General features: G+C 35.3%; 2 protein-coding genes and 1 long non-coding RNA gene across 7 annotated transcripts in view; 2 read left to right on the forward strand and 1 right to left on the reverse strand.

Moving 5' to 3' along the window:
• Positions 1–19,374, reverse strand: part of wdfy1 (WD repeat and FYVE domain containing 1) — a 1,176,431-nt gene that overhangs the window by 208,691 nt on the left and 948,366 nt on the right. The window lies entirely within an intron of this gene.
• On the forward strand, positions 10,616–12,509 carry LOC111190864 (uncharacterized). The gene is made up of 7 exons (XM_049467042.1): positions 10,616–10,802; positions 10,917–10,961; positions 11,423–11,512; positions 11,652–11,728; positions 11,831–11,909; positions 12,157–12,215; positions 12,310–12,509. The coding sequence occupies exons 1-7, from the start codon at positions 10,764–10,766 to the stop codon at positions 12,446–12,448; spliced, it is 528 nt and encodes a 175-aa protein (XP_049322999.1). The 5' UTR covers positions 10,616–10,763; the 3' UTR covers positions 12,449–12,509.
• On the forward strand, positions 12,958–13,850 carry LOC125782585 (uncharacterized). Of its 4 annotated transcripts, XR_007425305.1 has the most exons (4): positions 12,958–13,137; positions 13,441–13,471; positions 13,562–13,623; positions 13,776–13,850. It is a non-coding gene; the product is annotated as an uncharacterized LOC125782585 (long non-coding RNA). The 4 variants fall into 4 exon arrangements; XR_007425304.1 differs by lacking the exon at positions 13,441–13,471 and having other exon boundaries at positions 12,958–13,168; XR_007425303.1 differs by lacking the exon at positions 13,441–13,471.

The raw sequence follows: 19,374 nt of genomic DNA on the forward strand, positions 1-19,374 counted from the left end.
ACGGAACCTGTGGCAGGGTATCCAGTCTATCACAGGCTATAAACCACATCCACAGACCTGCGACAGCGACACATCTCTGCTGAACGACCTGAATGGGTTCTTCGCAAGGTTCGAGCCACTCAACAACACACCCGCCCAGAAATCCATCCCTCCTCCTGGTGACCAGGTGCTAACGCTCTCCCAAGACAGTGTGAGGAGAGCATTCAGCAGGATCAATGCTCGGAAAGCTCCTGGGCCTGACAACATTCCTGGCCGTGTGCTGAGAGACTGTGCCTGGGAACTCGCGGAGGTTTATACTGACATTTATAACACCTCTCTGAGTCAGGCGGTGGTTCCCACATGCTTCAAAGCCACCACCATCATCCCTGTCCCAAAGAAGGCATCGCCATCCTGTTTCAATGACTATCGTCCAGTTGCACTCACCCCCATCCTCATGAAGTGCTTCGAACGACTAGTCATGCATCACATCAAGTCTTTGCTCCCCCCCTCCCTGGACCCCTACCAGTTCGCTTATCGGTCAAATCGCTCGACCGATGATGCCATCTCCACTGTTCTCCACTCAGCCCTCACACACCTGGACAAGAAGAACACCTACGTCAGAATGCTGTTTGTTGACTTCAGCTCAGCATTCAACACAATCGTCCCCCAACAGCTCATACACAAACTGGACAGTCTGGGGCTGAGCACTTCACTGTGCAACTGGCTGTTAGACTTCCTGACTGGAAGACCACAGGCAGTGCGGGTTGGCAGCAGCACATCCAGCATCACCACACTGAACACAGGGGCTCCCCAAGGATGTGTGCTGAGCCCCCTTCTGTTCACTCTGCTGACCCACGATTGCACACCAGCACACACCTCCAACCTCTTCGTCAAGTTTGCGGATGACACGACGGTGGTGGGTCTCATCAGCAACAACGATGAGTCACACTACAGGAACGAGGTGAGCCGCCTGGCCTCCTGGTGCAAACACAACAATCTCTCTCTGAACACAGAGAAGACCAAGGAGATTGTTGTGGACTTCAGGAGAACTCACACACTGCACACCCCTCTGTTCATCAACGGAACTGCTGTGGAGAGGGTGAGCAGCACCAAGTTCCTGGGTGTGCACGTCACAGAGGACCTCTCCTGGAGCACCAACTCAGCATCACTGGCCAGGAAGGCAAATCAGCGTCTCTACTTTCTCCGCAAGCTGAGAAGAGCTGGAGCCCCCACCCCCATCATGACCACCTTCTACAGAGGGGCCATCGAGAGCATTCTGACCAGCTGTTTCACCGTGTGGTACGGGGCCTGCACAGCATCCTGCCGCAGGACCCTCCAGCGCATCGTGAGAGCAGCTGAGAAGATTGTTGGCACCTCTCTCCCCTCCCTTCAGGACTTGTACAGCTCCCGCCTCACACGGAAAGCCCTCCGTCTGGCAGGAGATCCCTCTCACCCACTACACAGCTTCTTCAGCCTGCTGCCATCAGGGAGGAGACTGCAGAGTCTCGGGGCGAGGACCAGCAGACTGCGAGACAGCCCCATCCATCAGGCTGTGAGGATGCTGAACTCTCTTCCTGCTCTACCCCCCATCCCAATCCTGCCCCAAGCACACACTCACTCAGCATCCTGACCCCCCCACTAATAAAGTACTGAAACTCTGCACTACAATACACACACACAGTACTGGTCCCTTCCAAACGGACTTGCACTACAAAACACCTGCACTACTGATATATTTGCACTGTCAATACGCACTTTAATTCCACTTAATTAAACTGTGAACTTTAAGGACTTACGCACCCATTCACTTTACCAGCCTTAAGCTATATACCATATACCGTATTTGCACTACTGTTATTTACTATTTTTACTGTCATTCCATCTCAATCACCATCAATATTGCACTATTGTCTTACGTATGTTTATTGTGTCTTGCTGTATTGAACATATAGTGTCTCCCACTCTTTTATATTATAATTATATATCTATTTTTACTTATTTACTTATATTTATATACCGTATTTTTCGGGCTATAAGGCGCACTTAAAATACTTATTTTTTCCCAAAAATCGTCATTGCGCCTTATAATGCAGTGCGCCTTGTGTATGGATTTTGCTTGTGTTTACTGACCTCGATTTTTATGTGGTACACGGCGCTCTGTTGTGCAGAATTCTTCACCCACGCCAGAAAAAGATCCCCCTCTTGGGCTAGCGCGCGGTTACCTTTGACTGCCGTACTGCCTCTCGGCTGTGGTTCAGGGTAGCTAGTTTCCACTGTAGCTCCGTGGCCAGAACAAGGTGCCGGTAAACTTTCCTTTCCACCCGTTCTGGGGTAATAGCACAAACTGTTTCTTTTTAGCGCCCACTTCTAAGTAAAGTTAACCTCTTAACACGCGCTGGCCCACCGGCGGGCCAGAAATATTTAATATTTCATAACTGGCTGTGTTTCTGAATAGTTATGAACAGTTACAGGTTCAATATAGACATCCAATATACCATTGTAAAGCTTAGAATCTCTGCTTTTGAGCTATTTAGCCTATTTAGCGGAATATCCTTTCAGAAAATAAACATTTAGGGCGAAATATGCCTTGGTTATGATTTTAATAATTCATAACTCTCATATTTGCGTTTTTCGTTCGTCCATATTTCATCGAATGCGGTCATGTCATACACCATTCGAACTGTCTGGCTCTCCGGATTCCAGAACTGTGCTTTTACTGTAGGATGTATGTTTCATGAATTAGAGCTGCGTCAGAGCGCATGTTTCCAGTAATAAAAGGCTCTCCTTTTGTCCTGGGGTAACCTCCGGTCACTGCCGCCACCCCCCGAACACACACCCGCGCTCAGCCACAGGTCCTACCTTCAAAACGCGTCCAGACTAAAGAGAATCCATCAATCCAGTCTCCTGTAATCCACAGTTATATCCAAACAGCGCTGGAAATCACTTCATCCAGAAATGAAACTTATCCAATCTTTATCTCTGTTTTAAAACCGTTTTATTCACCGAATTCGGCACAACACGCTATTATAGTCAGAAGCCTCGCGGAGTAATGCGGTACTTGCTGTGCTTCAACATAATATTATGGTCTGTCGGAGCGTTGCGGCTACCGTTGTCAGGAGCCTCGCGGAGTAATACGTACTTGCTGTGCTTCAACATAATATTATGGTCTGTCGGAGCGTTGCGGCTACCGTTGTCAGGAGCCTCGCGGAGTAATACGTACTTGCTGTGCTTCAACATAATATTATGGTCTGTCGGAGCGTTGCGGCTACCGTTGTCAGGAGCGTCGCGGAGTAATACGTACTTGCTGTGCTTCAACATAATATTATGGTCTGTCGGAGCGTTGCGGCTACCGTTGTCAGGAGCGTCGCGGAGTAATACGTACTTGCTGTGCTTGTTGATTTATTGCTCAGAGATGTTGTTATTTTTCACAGATATTGTGAAGGATTTATTGCTCAGAGTTATTGTTACTGATATAAATAAAGTTTCATTTAGTGCGCCTTATAATCCAGTGCGCCTTGTGTATGGACTAACACTAAAAATAGACCGTTCACTCATCGTGCGCCTTATAATACGGTGCGCCTTATAGTCCGAAAAATACGGTATCTATTTCTCCCCCACACCACTGCACCCTGTTTTTGTCTCATGTATGTCTATTTGTGTCCCTGCTGTATTGTACACATAGTGTCTCCCATTCTCCTTTATTATATCTATTATCTGTACTTGCTGTAAAATTGGGAAGGAGAGTAACGTAATTTCAATTCTCTGTATGTCCTGTACATATGCAGTATTGACAATAAAACTACTTGACTTGACTTGACTATTTAATGGATTTTTTCATGCGTATATTGTATATAGTTAAAACATATGTAATTATTTCATATTTGTAACCAAACATATTTTAATCAACCGCTAGACATATGTGTGAGATAAATAACAAAATATATTTAATATACATAACCGTACATATTTGTTAAGGACTGAAATATATGTGACATAAATTTCAAAACATAAATTTCACGTACCTGATCATACATGTGCCAATATATGGAACTGTTGCTATTTTGCTTAGGCTTCTTAAACATTATGCATATACATTTTGCATACATATACGTTTTGACTTATGGCCATCTGTTTCATCTATGACGAAGGTATAGGACTGATACACACACTGATACACACTGAACATCATCGATATCGGCAATTAGGTACAATTTCCAGCTCTAGAGCTAGTGCAAAACCTCTATTTGTGTGTGTGTGTGTGTTTCAATACACACAGTGCCAATCATTCTGTTTACAGCTGTGGACTCACTCGCGCTACAGTAATCCATGTCACTCAAGTGCCACACTGGCTCTTTATTGCAGCCAAACAATTATTGTCAACACCATTCTTACACCTGCAAAACAATTACAGGCAGCTCGGCCAGCACAACAGCCGTAAGTGAGAGAATGGCCTGGGCTTTCAGACGGGTATTGACCGACAGGCGGGCGGCTCGGCCTGAGCGATCTCTGGACTGATAGTGTTGGGCAGGATTGAATATGTGACTAACATCTGATTCATAGCCTTCAAGTCGGGCATGATTCATAATAAGTAGAGTAAAACAGATTTTGTTCTGCTATGTTGTGTGTATGTATGTGTGTGTGTGTGTGTGTGTGTGTGTGTGCGTGTGTGTGCGCACCTCATCACTGAATCATTAATCTTTAGCATGCACTTATTAAAGCAGTGAGCTAATGAGGTAAACACTGCTTGCTGTAAACTTGAGCAATGGATACTTATCATTATTTTTATTACCAAAGTTCTGCAGTCCACAGCAATACACATTTACCCAACACACACAAACGCACACACACCAAGCCATTTAAATGTAATCTAAACTTTAGAGGTTTAATGAGAATAATTAAGTTAATTTCAGGTGAGGTTTATGAGGTCTTAATGTGAAAGACAAGAACCGAGAAATGCTTAATGTGTGTGTAAGGAGAAACTTGAGAGAGCAAGGGAGAGAGAGAGTGAGTGAGAGAGAAAGAGTGAGAGAGAGTGAGAGAGAGAGAGGAAGAAAATGTTGCATTTACTATGTAAACCATATTACAGTGAATCTAGAACTGAGAGAAAAGTACACAATTGTAAAGAACACTTTTTTAGGCATGCCTTGTTTGGTAAGAACTTTAGGACTTCAGGTTCAAATCAAATAGCAGGTGTGAATCTTATCATTGTTTCAAATTGTCATTTTGTCAGAGTTGTCCCATTAAGATATAATTAAATATCTGCAGAAATGAGAGGGGTGTACTTACTTTTATGGTACACTGTATGTTACGTTTTCAGATGGAAAAACATACTTTTGCTTTTTCTCAATTGTTGGATGTGGATCTACTTTTGGTTCAGCTTGTGAAAAGATGAACAGACTGTCTGTTTAAAATTAATCTGATAAAGAACAGATTCCATGATCATTCAACAACAAAAATGTATCCTTTTTTATTGTTTGAGACAGCAAATCCTTCCATCACCTTCTAATACCTTTCATACCACTACTGTCACCATACTGGTATGACATTCCTGTGAACTGCAGTATTAGATTAAAGCTATATACTTTTTCTTTACCAAAAAGTGGTTAGAGAACCTTCAGGGCCATTTATGCAAATAGGATGCATGCAGTGACAGTTATTTAATAGGGACTTAGCTCAGTGTTGTACTTTTAATAGAACTGTGTTAACTGCTAGAGTACATCAATTAAGTTACTTGGATAATTTAAAGGATGTATTAGATTTTCTTTCCTTTTTTTAATTAAATGATGAAATGATGCGGATGTGTAATCAGATATTAAGGTTACACACCAAGTTAAAGCATCAGCAGAGCTTCAGCCACTATGTTCTTCCTTGTTATGGAGAGAACATCTGTGTTTTAGCCCATAGGGAACATAACAGCTGGCAAACACAGTGTGCTGCAGCCTTGGTATCCCTTTAAAACACTCTGTGAACAGAGACGGAATAAAAAGCCAGTCAATTTGAACAACGAGTTTGATACATATAGAGCCCAGAAGGGCTACAAGACAGATGCTGTAATTTTAGAGCAGTTTATTAATGTTGGTTAAGTGTCCTCAACTTGGCAACCCATGTGAGCTTTGCGTCTGCTGAGGAGGAGGAGGCAGACAAATCTCTCTAGCTTTTTGAGATTAAACAACTGGAATATCGATATTGCAACATATGGATGATTTTTGTTTGCAATACATTATTGAAATATGTAATCAAATATGAATATTTTTATAGAATCATAGATACACTAAATTCTCACCCCCAACTTGCATTTACTGCTTCATTATTCCACATTGTGGCGTAATAGTCTAATGAATAGGGTAAGTAGGTTTTTATTATTTAGGAGTATCTTGTCCTCTTCAGTAACACTGATGCTGTAAAGTATCATGAAGAATTGTGTTGTATTATATATAAAGTATCACAGATTCACAGTATTGTGATATAATCATTATCCTCTGCAATGTATTGTGATAATATTGTATCGTGGGATGCTGTGTGATTGTTACAATGTTGTGACCTTTGTTGTGATCCTAAACATTCACTCACAGTGACAAATGGCATTGTAGTATAAGCACTCTAATTCAGTTTATGACCAAAAATATACCATGTGAACTGTTCAGAAGTTTTCCACAAAAACTACATGTAATTTGTAACTAGCCCTGGTTCTGGAGTACCATTATGTGGAATGTTGTAGTGTTTCCTGCTTGAGCACACATTATCAGTTCAGAACAGCCTTTTCAATAAGTTTATTAATAGTGTTAGCTGTGCTGGAAACAAAGGAAACTCTGTGTATGGAGGAGAGCTGTGCTGACCAGGGGCCAGGTCTGAGGTTTTGACATGGTCTAAGAAAGACATGGATTTGTGAAGACAGCCAACAGCTCTCTCTAGTGGTGAACACAGAATTAGCCTCCTGTAACAGATGCATATATTAGTCAATATAACCTGTGCCCTGAAACAGCCTAAAGATCCAGATAATTACATTATTGGCCTATCTATTGTAATATTAATTCAATGGTTTTGCTATTATATTTTCATTATATCAGTGCAATAAAATTACATAAATTGATATTAATATTGTATATGACAATTATATTAACATATTGGCAAAAATAGCAGGTATAGCTGCTTATAACATTCAGATGCTACAGAATAGCCAATACAAAATTTCACAACTAAATTCAGCTGGTTGCTGGTTGACCACCATGACCAAGCATGCCCACAATATTTATCATTATACTACATTGCTCACTGTAACAGTACAGAGTATGTTTTCACCCTAAAAATCAGGCTTTATCCAACTATTATTAAGTCCAGACTAAACAATCCAATCCTGATAATGTTTTCATATTAAAACTGATTATATATTTTTCTAAGAATGGAGGCCATGATACATTAATGAATAACATATTTTTGTCCCTGTGTGATACTGAACAAAATTTCCATATTTAAAAACATATATAAACATATATAAAAACATAAGTAAACAGTAAAAAAGTGTTAGTCCTCTACAATACCCCAATCTATACCTGATGAACTGAGATGGTGATTTGAGGTGATTTAATTGGGATGAGCTGGAGCTTCACAGCATGAAGGGAAAAAAAAGCAGCAACTATTGTTCAGCACCTCCAGAAACACCTTTGAGAAGTTAAGAAAACTATTCCAGGTGACTCTCCCTCATGAAGACACTGAGATTAAAATACCAAGAGTGTTCAGATTTTGAAGGAGAACACATTGAAGGAGAGAAGAAGAGGTGTGTCCAAACTTTAATAGGTACAGTAACCAATTTAAATTCATATACATTTAATAATAATGTCTATTTGGTTTAGTAGTAAATTGGCAAATGTCCAGCTGTTTCCAAAAATCCAGTCAAGCAAGACCAATTTTAATACCCCACCCAATACAGCAAGTCCTAATATAAAAGGTTTTCTCCAAATTCAACTTAAAATATCACTTTTATTGACCACTGCAAACGTGATGTATAGTCATACACAGTGATGGTAGTAACGGCGTTGAAATAAAGCGTTACTAATGCCGTTACTTTTTTCAGTAACGAGTAATGTAACTAATTACTCTGACTGTAACTATAACGCCGTTACCATTTCCGACACCCCGTTACTGCACGTTACTTTAACAGCTCAATAAACTTTTTTTTACTTCGCATACAGACAAAGGGCCCTATAGTACACCCCGCGTAAGGCGTGTAGCGTGGCGCATTGCCATCGTACACCCCGTCAACAGTCTATATTTACGCCTTGCGCACGTCCTTAAAATAGCGTTGGACTTTTGGAATATATTAACGCCGATGGGCGTGGTGGTCTGGAAATGACGTGTGTTCAGGTTCATTTCTGGCGTGTTTCTATCTTGGCGGCGTAAAAAAGCTTTGCGCGATTGATCCCCCTGCGCTCCAAAATACCCCATATCATCACTTATTTACCACAGAAAAATAAACCTCACCCACAGCCTTCAGCAATCAACTATAAAAATAAAATATACTTAAAAATCTGCACAGTAACTATAAATTATTATTAGTTATATTTATTTCTGTCAGTTATAAGGATTTATATTTATGTTTATGTTTATGCTGGGGCGGCACGGTGGCGCAGTGGGTAGCACTTCCGCCTCACAGCAAGACGGCCTGGGTTCGATTCCCGGCTGGGGCGACCCGGGTCTTTCTGTGTGGAGTTTGCACGTTCTCCCCGTGTCTGCGTGGGTTTCCTCCGGGTTCTCCAGTTTCCTCCCACTGTCCAAAGACGGCATGTTAGGCTGATTGGATGTCAGATACAAATTGCCCCATAGGTGTGAGTGTGTGAGTGCATGTGTCTGTTTGTCTGTCTGTGTCTGTCTGCCCTGCAATGGATTGGCAGCCTGTCCAGGGTGTATCCTGCCTTCTGCCCAATGCCGGCTGGGATAGGCTCCAGCACCCCCCGCGACCCTTAATGGATAAAGCAGTTGACAATGACTTGACTTGACTTGACATTCTGCTGTTTGAGAATTTCAACAGATGCTTACTCAAATGCTGCAGTTTTTGAAATGGAAAATTAAAGCAGAAAAGAACTTTGACTGAATAAATTTATTTAAGTTAACTTTGCTATTATTTAACTGAATTTCACTTTTATTTCTGAAAAATAAAGCACATTGTCACCCTGGCGTGTGGTGCTGCCCGTCAATTATATAAAACTTAATATACTAATAATATACAACTCAGGGGTGGGTTTCCCGAAAGCTTCCTAAGGCTAAGAACTTTGTTAACTCGTACTTAAGATTGATCGTTAATTAAAGAGTGTTTCCCAAACCCCTGCGTAACTAAAGTACTACGTAAACTCGCTCACAGATTAACGAGTAAACTGACCCAGTCATCATTCTTAATGTTCTACTTAAAGGGCTTTTTGCTTGCAGTTCACCACCTTAAAGACCAGGATCTGCCAATATAATATAATAAACTGAAATTATTCAGTTTATTATATTATATTATAAAATTATATTAAAAAATTATATGTATTATATTATATTATATTATATTATATTATAATGCCACATTTTATCTGTAGCTTGTAGTCTAACAGAAGTGCAATGTCTTAAAATGGTTATAAACCAAAAAATACAAAATTCCTTGAAAGTTAACATGAAATGTTTGCCAAGCACATGCTATCTTTCTTTTATGTTATTGATTATATTGTATTCAATTTAAGTGTATTATTTGATTTGTTTTCAATTTGTTCATAATTCATTTATATATAGGTATTGTAAGTGCTTTGTTCTAGAATTTGTAAATTTTGTATCTTTATACTACTTCAGTACTTTTGTGCCACTCTTAAAAAATAAAAACAGGTGACTTTTAGAATAAAGTTGTAAAAATACAAGATTTGTTATTTTTAAGAGTGGCCCTAAAACACTGCAAACAATGCATTAAAAAACTAAAAATATATAAATAATATAATATAATATAATATAAATAATACAATATAATACTACTAATAATAATAATAATAATAATAATAACCTTTTAAACTCCAGTTATAAAATTATATTATATTATTTTATATTTTATTATTATAGAAAAACTGAACTTACTATTTCTAATTTGTGTTTTTAGCCCCGCCCCCGTTTAATTTTGGACTCACTCGCGGGCTCCCTCTAGCGGTAGGAAGTGGGTAGGCTCTCCATAAATCGGCTCTGGTTCTACTGAACTTTCAACTGAAAAACTGCGATTGCACAATAGTTGTATAAATTGCTCATGAGAGATACTCTAGCAACATTAATAAAATATGTTATAAATATATAATATATCTAATAATATGTCTTTTATATCATTACAATAATTAGTATTGTAATAATGGGAAATAAGCTAGCAATAATGAAATAACATTATAAAATAATAATAATAATAATAATAATAATAATAATAATAATAATAATAATAATAATAATAATAATAATAAATATATGGTGCAAATAAATATTTTATTATTCCCCCCCCCCTGGGTCATTCAGCGCAGCAGCTGATTTGTTTTTATTCGAACTCTTCGGAGATCGTGAGCAGCGGCAGCAGCGTTTCTTTCTACGGACCGTCTACAACTTCTCAACACCAGTTTACTGTTTAATATTTACTGTTTTATTATCTGTATTATCTTTTAATTACTGTATATAATTTTATATAATTGGATTATCTGTGCTGTTTTGTCATTAATTAATTGTATTTGGTTTTTTGTTTTTCAGGTGACTGTAGCCGCTGAGGGAGCTCACCCCCATACCGGTCAGGTATGGATCCCCGGTGGAGGAGCAGACCTCTTCCAATAGTGGTGAGTAAATTTGAAACTTCTCACATTTTACACCAAATTTACCCTCAGTAACACTCAGAAATAAACCCAGAGCTGGATTAGTTCAGGAGTTTAAAGCAGGGCTTTGTTTTTCAGGCGCAGTCAGGAAACTTTTGTTTCAGGACTCGTCGTGTGTCTCCGGTGAGTCTCTATCACTAACTGTTACACCTGCAGCTAATGACTAACTAACTAACTAATTAACTAACTAACTAATTAACTAATTAACTATCACCCCCAGTATACCTTACTGCAACCTTTTCAGTTCGGTTTTTAGAGTCAACGCTAATTTCTGAAGAGATTTGTCTTGAGTATCCACTGTGCCCTAACCTAGGTTAGCTAAATTAGGGTTAGATAGCAGCATATATTGTAAAGAAGCTAGTGAAATGATTTAACACATATTTCTGTTGTGTATTTTCTTGGTTCTTTTTGATTTTAGACTTAAAGGAAGGTTAGATAAGGAAATTACTCTCAAAAATACATACATAAAAACATTCATAAAAAATGTGGTTAAAATTTTAGGTAAATATTATATAGACAATATGAAATTTGCTAATAAAAAAGAGGATTGAGGCAGTGATGAGCTGACATAAGATTGTCTGCAGTGGCAGGGTGAAGATCCAGCCGCCTGTGAGGAGCCCCAGCTGTGTCAGCCCGGGTTCCTCGAGATGAAGCCGAGGGCCCACATTAAGAAGGTAAGAAAAGCACAATGAACAGTTAAAGTGTAGTCAAGTATCACTGTCATACATCTCTATTTTAGCAGCATCACTAATACATACAGCTCTGCTTTCACTGAATCTTTCTTAAATTGGACTTAAATTGGATTTTTAACAGTGCACAGAAGGTCAGCTGGAGGGACTCCTTCCCACCTCCCACCCAGAGTCTCCATTGCCTTCAACAACACCTGAAAGGTATCACAGCCTTCTTATCTGTCCCTCTACCACCCTGAAACCTCCCATTCCTTTATTCTGATTCTGATTTACCACCCTGACACCTCCCATTCCCTCTTTCAGGGATGACTGTAAGGCTCTGGTGGTGGTTGCGGAGGCAGAACCCTTGAACACGCTGAACACTTCTGGTCCAGTTGCACAGGTAAGAGTTTGCAGTTTATTTTGTATCCTCTCTACCTCTCTACCATCTTTCAACGATTGAAGATTTAAAGTTTTTAGGACACACACATACAGTATTCCCTTACACACACATTCACACTATATATACACTTAATGTATCCAGCTTTCTGCTTCTGTGTGTCTTGCTATCCCTTTGCTACTGTAATACTGTCAATTTCCCCACTTTTGGACTCATAAGCAATTATCTTTTCTTATCTGTTCTTGGACAGTGTGAGGAAGCCCGGATCACGTCCCTCACCACCACCCACCACCCGGAGACATTCAGCCAGTAAGACACTGCACTATCACCCACCATCAACACTCAAATAATCTCTTAAACACCTCACCACCAACAGTAAGACCTCTGTTTTTTCTCATTTCAGGTCAGGGATCGATGTCCTGGTGGTGGTTGCAGAGGCGGGTCCCTCTTACAGGCTGGACACCAACAGCACCGAGCCTGAGTCTGAGCCAGTGCCAGTTGCACAGGTAAGAGTTGGGAATAAATTCTGCTGTCAGCTATAGAAGAAGTACCTGCAGTATCAGATTGTTTAGATATTTTCCATGTATGACCCATTACTGTATCTCATTTAGTAAAAATACTTTTTATTTAGTGGTATAACTAAACAGCAATTCTTAGGAAATACTTTAAACACCATTTTAAACTGTTTCACTTATAGTTTCTTAAAAGTATTTGTTAAATATGTATTTCACTTATTTCTGCAGTGAAATTATTAGAAAGGTGTTTTTTCCATTCTGTCTTCATACAGTTGAAGGTCTACAGTTCTTTGGTAAACACCTTTATTTTTTTTTACCTGTCTCTTATAGGCTGAGGAGGATCTGGAGAGCAGCGTGGAGGTCGTGGTGGAGAGCACAGAAACAGCTCCAAAAAAACAGGTCAGTTTAGTTTTACCTAAAACATCAAACAAAACCAGATCACTCTTTTCTGTTCTATTGCATGTGTATGGGATGTATATATCAGAGTTTTACACCATGTCTTAATTTATTCTGTATTGATGTTTCCCTGCAGAGACGACGGCTACAGCGCTGTCTGAGACTCTGGAGGAGCACAGCCTCTACCTTCCTCTCCTGCTTTCCTTGTAGGGTAAAGAGATCTAACAAAAATAGAGAGGATAAATAAAATAAGGGTGGATAGATACATAGAAAGGGGGATGATATATAGGTAGATAGATAGAAAAGGGGATGATATATAGGTAGATAGATAGAAAGGGGGATGATATATAGGTAGATAGAAAGGGTGATGATATATAGGTAGATAGTTAGAAAAGGGGATGATATATAGGTAGATAGTTAGAAAAGGGGATGATATATAGGTAGATAGTTAGAAAAGGGGATGATATATAGGTAGATAGTTAGAAAAGGGGGTGATATATAGGTAGATAGATAGAAAAGGGGATGATATAGGTAGATAGATAGAAAGAGGGATGATATATAGGTAGATAGATAGAAAGGGGGTGATATATAGGTAGATAGATAGAAAGGGGGATGATATATAGGTAGATAGATAGAAAAGGGGATGATATATAGGTAGATAGATAGAAAAGGGGATGATATAGGTAGATAGATAGAAAGAGGGATGATATATAGGTAGATAGATAGAAAGGGGGTGATATATAGGTAGATAGATAGAAAAGGGGATGATATATAGGTAGATAGATAGAAAAGGGGATGATATATAGGTTGATAGATAGAAAAGGGGATGATATATAGGTTGATAGATAGAAAAGGGGATGATATAGGTAGATAGAAAAAAAATGGGATGATATATAGGTAGATAGATAGAAAGGGGGTGATATATAGGTTGATAGATAGAAAAGGGGATGATATATAGGTAGATAGATAGAAAAGGGGATGATATATAGGTAGATAGATAGAAAAGGGGATGAAATATAGGTAGATAGATAGAAAAGGGGATGATATATAAGTAAATAACATTTACCTATACAAACATAAATAATTATTATGATTATTCTAATAATAATTATACTATTTATCACTAATTATAATTATATAATAATAATCTATCTGTCTGTCTTCTCCTTTTTCTATCTATCTCTATCTATCTGTCCCCATCTTCTCCTTTTTCTATCTATTTTCTCATTTTCTATCTATCTCTCTGTCTGTATATCTACCTTCTCCTTTTTTAATTATATATGAACATACATAACATACATAATAATATTTATAACAAAAATAATTATTATGATTATTATAATAATAAAAATACTATTTATTAATAATTATAATTATAAAATAATAATCTATCTGTTTGTCTATCTTCTCCTTTTTCTATATATCTATCTTCTCATTTTCTATCTATGTCTGTCTATCTATCTTCTCATTCATCTTTCTATCTGTCTGTCTGTCTGTTTTCTCCTTTTTCTATCTATCTTCTCATTTTTATCTATCTATCTATCTATCTATCTATCTTCTCATTTTTCTATCTATCTATCTTATCCTTTTTATATATCTATCTTTTCATTTTCTATCTATCTCTCTGTCTTTTTGTCTATCTATCTTCTCATTTTCTATCTGTCTATCTATCTATCTATCTATCTATCTATCTATCTATCTATCTATCTATCTATCTATCTATCTTCTCCTTTTTATCTATCTATCTATCTATCTATCTATCTATCTATCTATCTATCTATCTATCTATCTATCTGTCTACCTTTTCAATTTCTATCTATCTCTGTCTCTAATTATACGATTTATTAATAATTATAATTATATAATAATAATCTGTCTGTCTGTCTATCTTCTCCTTTTTCTATCTATCTATCTTCTCCTATTTCTATTTATCTATCTTCTCATTTATCTATCTATCTCTCTGTCTTCTCCTTTTTCTATCTATCTTCTCATTTTCTATCTGTCTGTCTGTCTGTCTGTCTGTCTGTCTTCTCCTTTTTATCTATCTATCTTCTTTTTCTATCTCCATCTATCTATCTATCTATCTATCTATCTATCTATCTGTCTTTCTGTCTCTATATTCTCCTTTTTCTGTCTATCTTCTCCTTTCTATCTATCTATCTATCTATCTATCTGTCTGTCTTCTCCTTTTTCTATATATCTGCAATTTTTTCTATCTATCTGTCTGTCTGTCTTCTCCTTTTTCTATCTATCTATCTTCTCCTTTTTTAATGATATATGAACATACATACCATAATATTTATAATAAAATAATTATGATTATTATAATAATAATTAAACTATTTATTAATAATTATAATTCTAAAATAATAATCTGTCTGTCTGTCTATCTTCTCCTATTTCTATATATCTATCTTCTCATTTATCTATCTATCTGTCTGTCTTCTCCTTTTTATCTAACTATCTATCTATCTTCTTTTTCTATCTCCATCTATCTTTTCTTTTTTATCTATCTATCTATCTTTTCATTTTCTATCTATCTATCTATCTGTCTTTCTGTCTGTCTATATTCTCCTTTTTCTGTCTATCTTCTCCTTTCTATCTATCTATCTATCTATCTATCTATCTATCTATCTATCTATCTTCTCATTTTTCTATCTATCTATCTTATCCTTTTTATATATCTATCTTTTCATTTTCTATCTATCTCTCTGTCTTTTTGTCTATCTATCTTCTCATTTTCTATCTATCTATCTATCTATCTATCTATCTATCTATCTATCTATCTATCTATCTGTCTACCTTTTCAATTTCTATCTATCTCTGTCTCTAATTATACGATTTATTAATAATTATAATTATAGAATAATAATCTGTCTGTCTGTCTATCTTCTCCTTTTTCTATCTATCTATCTTCTCCTATTTCTATTTATCTATCTTCTCATTTATCTATCTATCTGTCTGTCTTCTCCTTTTTATCTATCTATCTATCTATCTATCTGTCTTCTCCTTTTTCTATATATCTGCAAATTTTTCTATCTATCTGTCTGTCTGTCTGTCTGTCTTCTCCTTTTTCTATCTATCTGCAAATTTTTCTATCTATCTGTCTGTCTGTCTTCTCCTTTTTCTGTCTATCTATCTTCTCCTTTTTTAATGATATATGAACATACATACCATAATATTTATAATAAAAATAATTATGATTATTATAATAATAATTAAACTATTTATTAATAATTATAATTCTAAAATAATAATCTGTCTGTCTGTCAATCTTCTCCTTTTTCTATCTATCTATCTTCTCCCTTTTCTATATATCTATCTTCTCATTTTTCTTTCTATCTGTCTATCTATCTTCTCCTTTTTCTATATATCTTCTCATTTTCTATCTATATCTTTTATAACAAAAATAATTGTTACTGTTATTATAATAATAATTCCACTATTTATTTATAATTATAAAATAATAATCTGTCTCTCTGTCTGTCTATCTTCTCCTTTTTCTATATATCTGTCTGTCTATCTTCTCCTTTTCCTATCTATCTATCTATCTATCTATCTATCTATCTATCTATCTTCTCCTTTTTATCTGTCTATCTATCTATCTGTCTGTCTATCTATCTATCTATCTTCTAATTTTCTATCTATCTCTATCTGTCTTTCTGTCTGTCTATATTCTCCTTTTTCTATCTATCTTCTCCTTTTTATCTATCTATCGACATATCTATCTTTTCATTCTCTATCTATCTATCTATCTATCTATCTATCTATCTATCTCATTTTCTATCTATCTATCTATCTATCTATCTATCTATCTTCTAATTTTCTATCTATGTCTTTGTCTTTCTGTCTGTCTATATTCTCCTTTTTCTTTCTATCTATCTATCTATCTATCTATCTATCTATCTATCTATCTATCTATCTATCTATCTATCTTCTTATTTTTCTATCTATCTATCTTTTCCTTTTTATCTATCTATCTATCTATCTATCTATCTATCTATCTATCTATCTATCTATCTATCTATCTATCTTTTCATTTTTTCTATCTATCTCTATCTGTCTTTTTGTCTATCTATCTTCTCATTTTCTATCTATCTATCTATCTATCTATCTATCTATCTATCTATCTATCTATCTATCTATCTATCTATCTATCTTCTAATTTTCTATCTATCTCTATCTGTCATTCTGTCTGTCTATATTCTCCTTTTTCTATCTATCTTCTCCTTTTTATCTATCTATCTATCTATCTATCTATCTATCTATCTATCTATCTATCTTTTCATTTTCTATCTATCTATCTATCTATCTATCTATCTATCTATCTATCTATCTATCTATCTATCTTCTTATTTTTCTATCTATCTTCTTTTTATCTATCTATCTATATCTATCTGTCTATCTATCTATCTATCTTTTCATTTTCTATCTGTCTTTTTGTCTATCTATCTTCTCATTTTCTATCTATCTATCTATCTATCTATCTATCTATCTATCTATCTATCTATCTATCTATCTATCTATCTATCTATCTATCTATCTTCTTTTTCTATCTATCTATCTATCTATCTATCTATCTATCTATCTATCTATCTATCTATCTATCTATCTTCTCATTTTCTATCTATGTCTATTTGTTTTTCTGTCTGTCTATATTCTCCATTTTCTATCTATCTGTCTTTTCATTTTTTCTATCTATCTCTATCTGTCTTTTTGTCTATCTATCTTCTCATTTTCTATCTATCTCTCTATCTATCTATCTATCTATCTATCTATCTATCTATCTATCTATCTTCTAATTTTCTATCTATCTCTATCTGTCTTTCTGTCTGTCTATATTCTCCTTTTTCTATCTATCTTCCCCTTTTTATCTATCTATCGATCTATCTATCTTTTCATTTTCTATCTATCTATCTATCTATCTATCTATCTATCTGTCTATCTATCTTTTCATTTTCTATCTGTCTTTGAAATATGATGAAATATAGGTAGATAGATAGAAAAGGGGATGATATATAAGTAAATAACATTTACCTATACAAACATAAATAATTATTATGATTATTATAATAATAATTATACTATTTATCACTAATTATAATTATATAATAATAATAATAAATCTCTATCTATCTGTCCCCATCTTCTCCTTTTTCTATCTATTTTCTCATTTTCTATCTATCTCTCTGTCTGTATATCTATCTTCTCCTTTTTTAATTATATATGAACATACATAACATACATAATAATATTTATAACAAAAATAATTATTATGATTATTATAATAATAAAAATACTATGTATTAATAATTATAATTATAAAATAATAATCTATCTGTTTGTCTATCTTCTCCTTTTTCTATATATCTATCTTCTCATTTTCTATCTATGTCTGTCTGTCTATCTATCTTCTCATTCATCTTTCTATCTGTCTGTCTGTCTTCTCCTTTTTCTATCTATCTTCTCCTTTTTATCTATCTATCTATCTATCTATCTATCTATCTATCTATCTGTCTACCTTTTCAATTTCTATCTATCTCTGTCTCTAATTATACTATTTATTAATAATTATAATTATAGAATAATAATCTGTCTGTCTGTCTATCTTCTCCTTTTTCTATCTATCTATCTTCTCCTATTTCTATTTATCTATCTTCTCATTTATCTATCTATCTGTCTGTCTTCTCCTTTTTCTATCTATCTTCTCATTTTCTATCTATCTGTCTGTCTGTCTTCTCCTTTTTATCTATCTATCTATCTATCTTCTTTTTCTATCTCCATCTATCTTTTCTTTTTTATCTATCTGTCTATCTTCTCCTTTCTATCTATCTATCTATCTATCTGTCTGTCTTCTCCTTTTTCTATATATCTGCAAATTTTTCTATCTATCTGTCTGTCTGTCTGTCTGTCTTCTCCTTTTTCTATCTATCTGCAAATTTTCTATCTATCTGTCTGTCTGTCTTCTCCTTTTTCTATCTATCTATCTTCTCCTTTTTTAATGATATATGAACATACATACCATAATATTTATAATAAAAATAATTATGATTATTATAATAATAATTAAACTATTTATTAATAATTATAATTCTAAAATAATAATCTGTCTGTCTGTCTATCTTCTCCTTTTTCTATCTATCTATCTTCTCCTATTTCTATATATCTATCTTCTCATTTATCTATCTATCTGTCTGTCTTCTCCTTTTTATCTAACTATCTATCTATCTATCTTCTTTTTCTATCTCCATCTATCTTTTCTTTTTTATCTATCTATCTATCTTTTCATTTTCTATCTATCTATCTGTCTTTCTGTCTGTCTATATTCTCCTTTTTCTGTCTATCTTCTCCTTTCTATCTATCTATCTATCTATCTATCTGCTCATTTTTCTATCTATCTATCTTATCCTTTTTATATATCTATCTTTTCATTTTCTATCTATCTCTCTGTCTTTTTGTCTATCTATCTTCTCATTTTCTATCTATCTATCTATCTATCTATCTATCTATCTTCTCCTTTTTATCTATCTATCTATCTATCTATCTATCTATCTATC

The sequence above is a fragment of the Astyanax mexicanus genome, chromosome 18 (assembly GCF_023375975.1).
Source record: "Astyanax mexicanus isolate ESR-SI-001 chromosome 18, AstMex3_surface, whole genome shotgun sequence".
Lineage (NCBI taxonomy): Eukaryota > Metazoa > Chordata > Actinopteri > Characiformes > Acestrorhamphidae > Astyanax > Astyanax mexicanus.

Bases quoted from the DNA above. Each gene is read 5' to 3' on its own strand.
- LOC111190864 (XM_049467042.1), top strand. From the start codon at position 10,764: ATGGATCCCCGGTGGAGGAGCAGACCTCTTCCAATAGTG. The intron at 11,513-11,651 runs GTAAGAAAAGCA...GATTTTTAACAG, and splicing joins CGAGGGCCCACATTAAGAAG to TGCACAGAAGGTCAGCTGGA. The intron at 11,910-12,156 runs GTAAGAGTTTGC...GTTCTTGGACAG, and splicing joins CTTCTGGTCCAGTTGCACAG to TGTGAGGAAGCCCGGATCAC.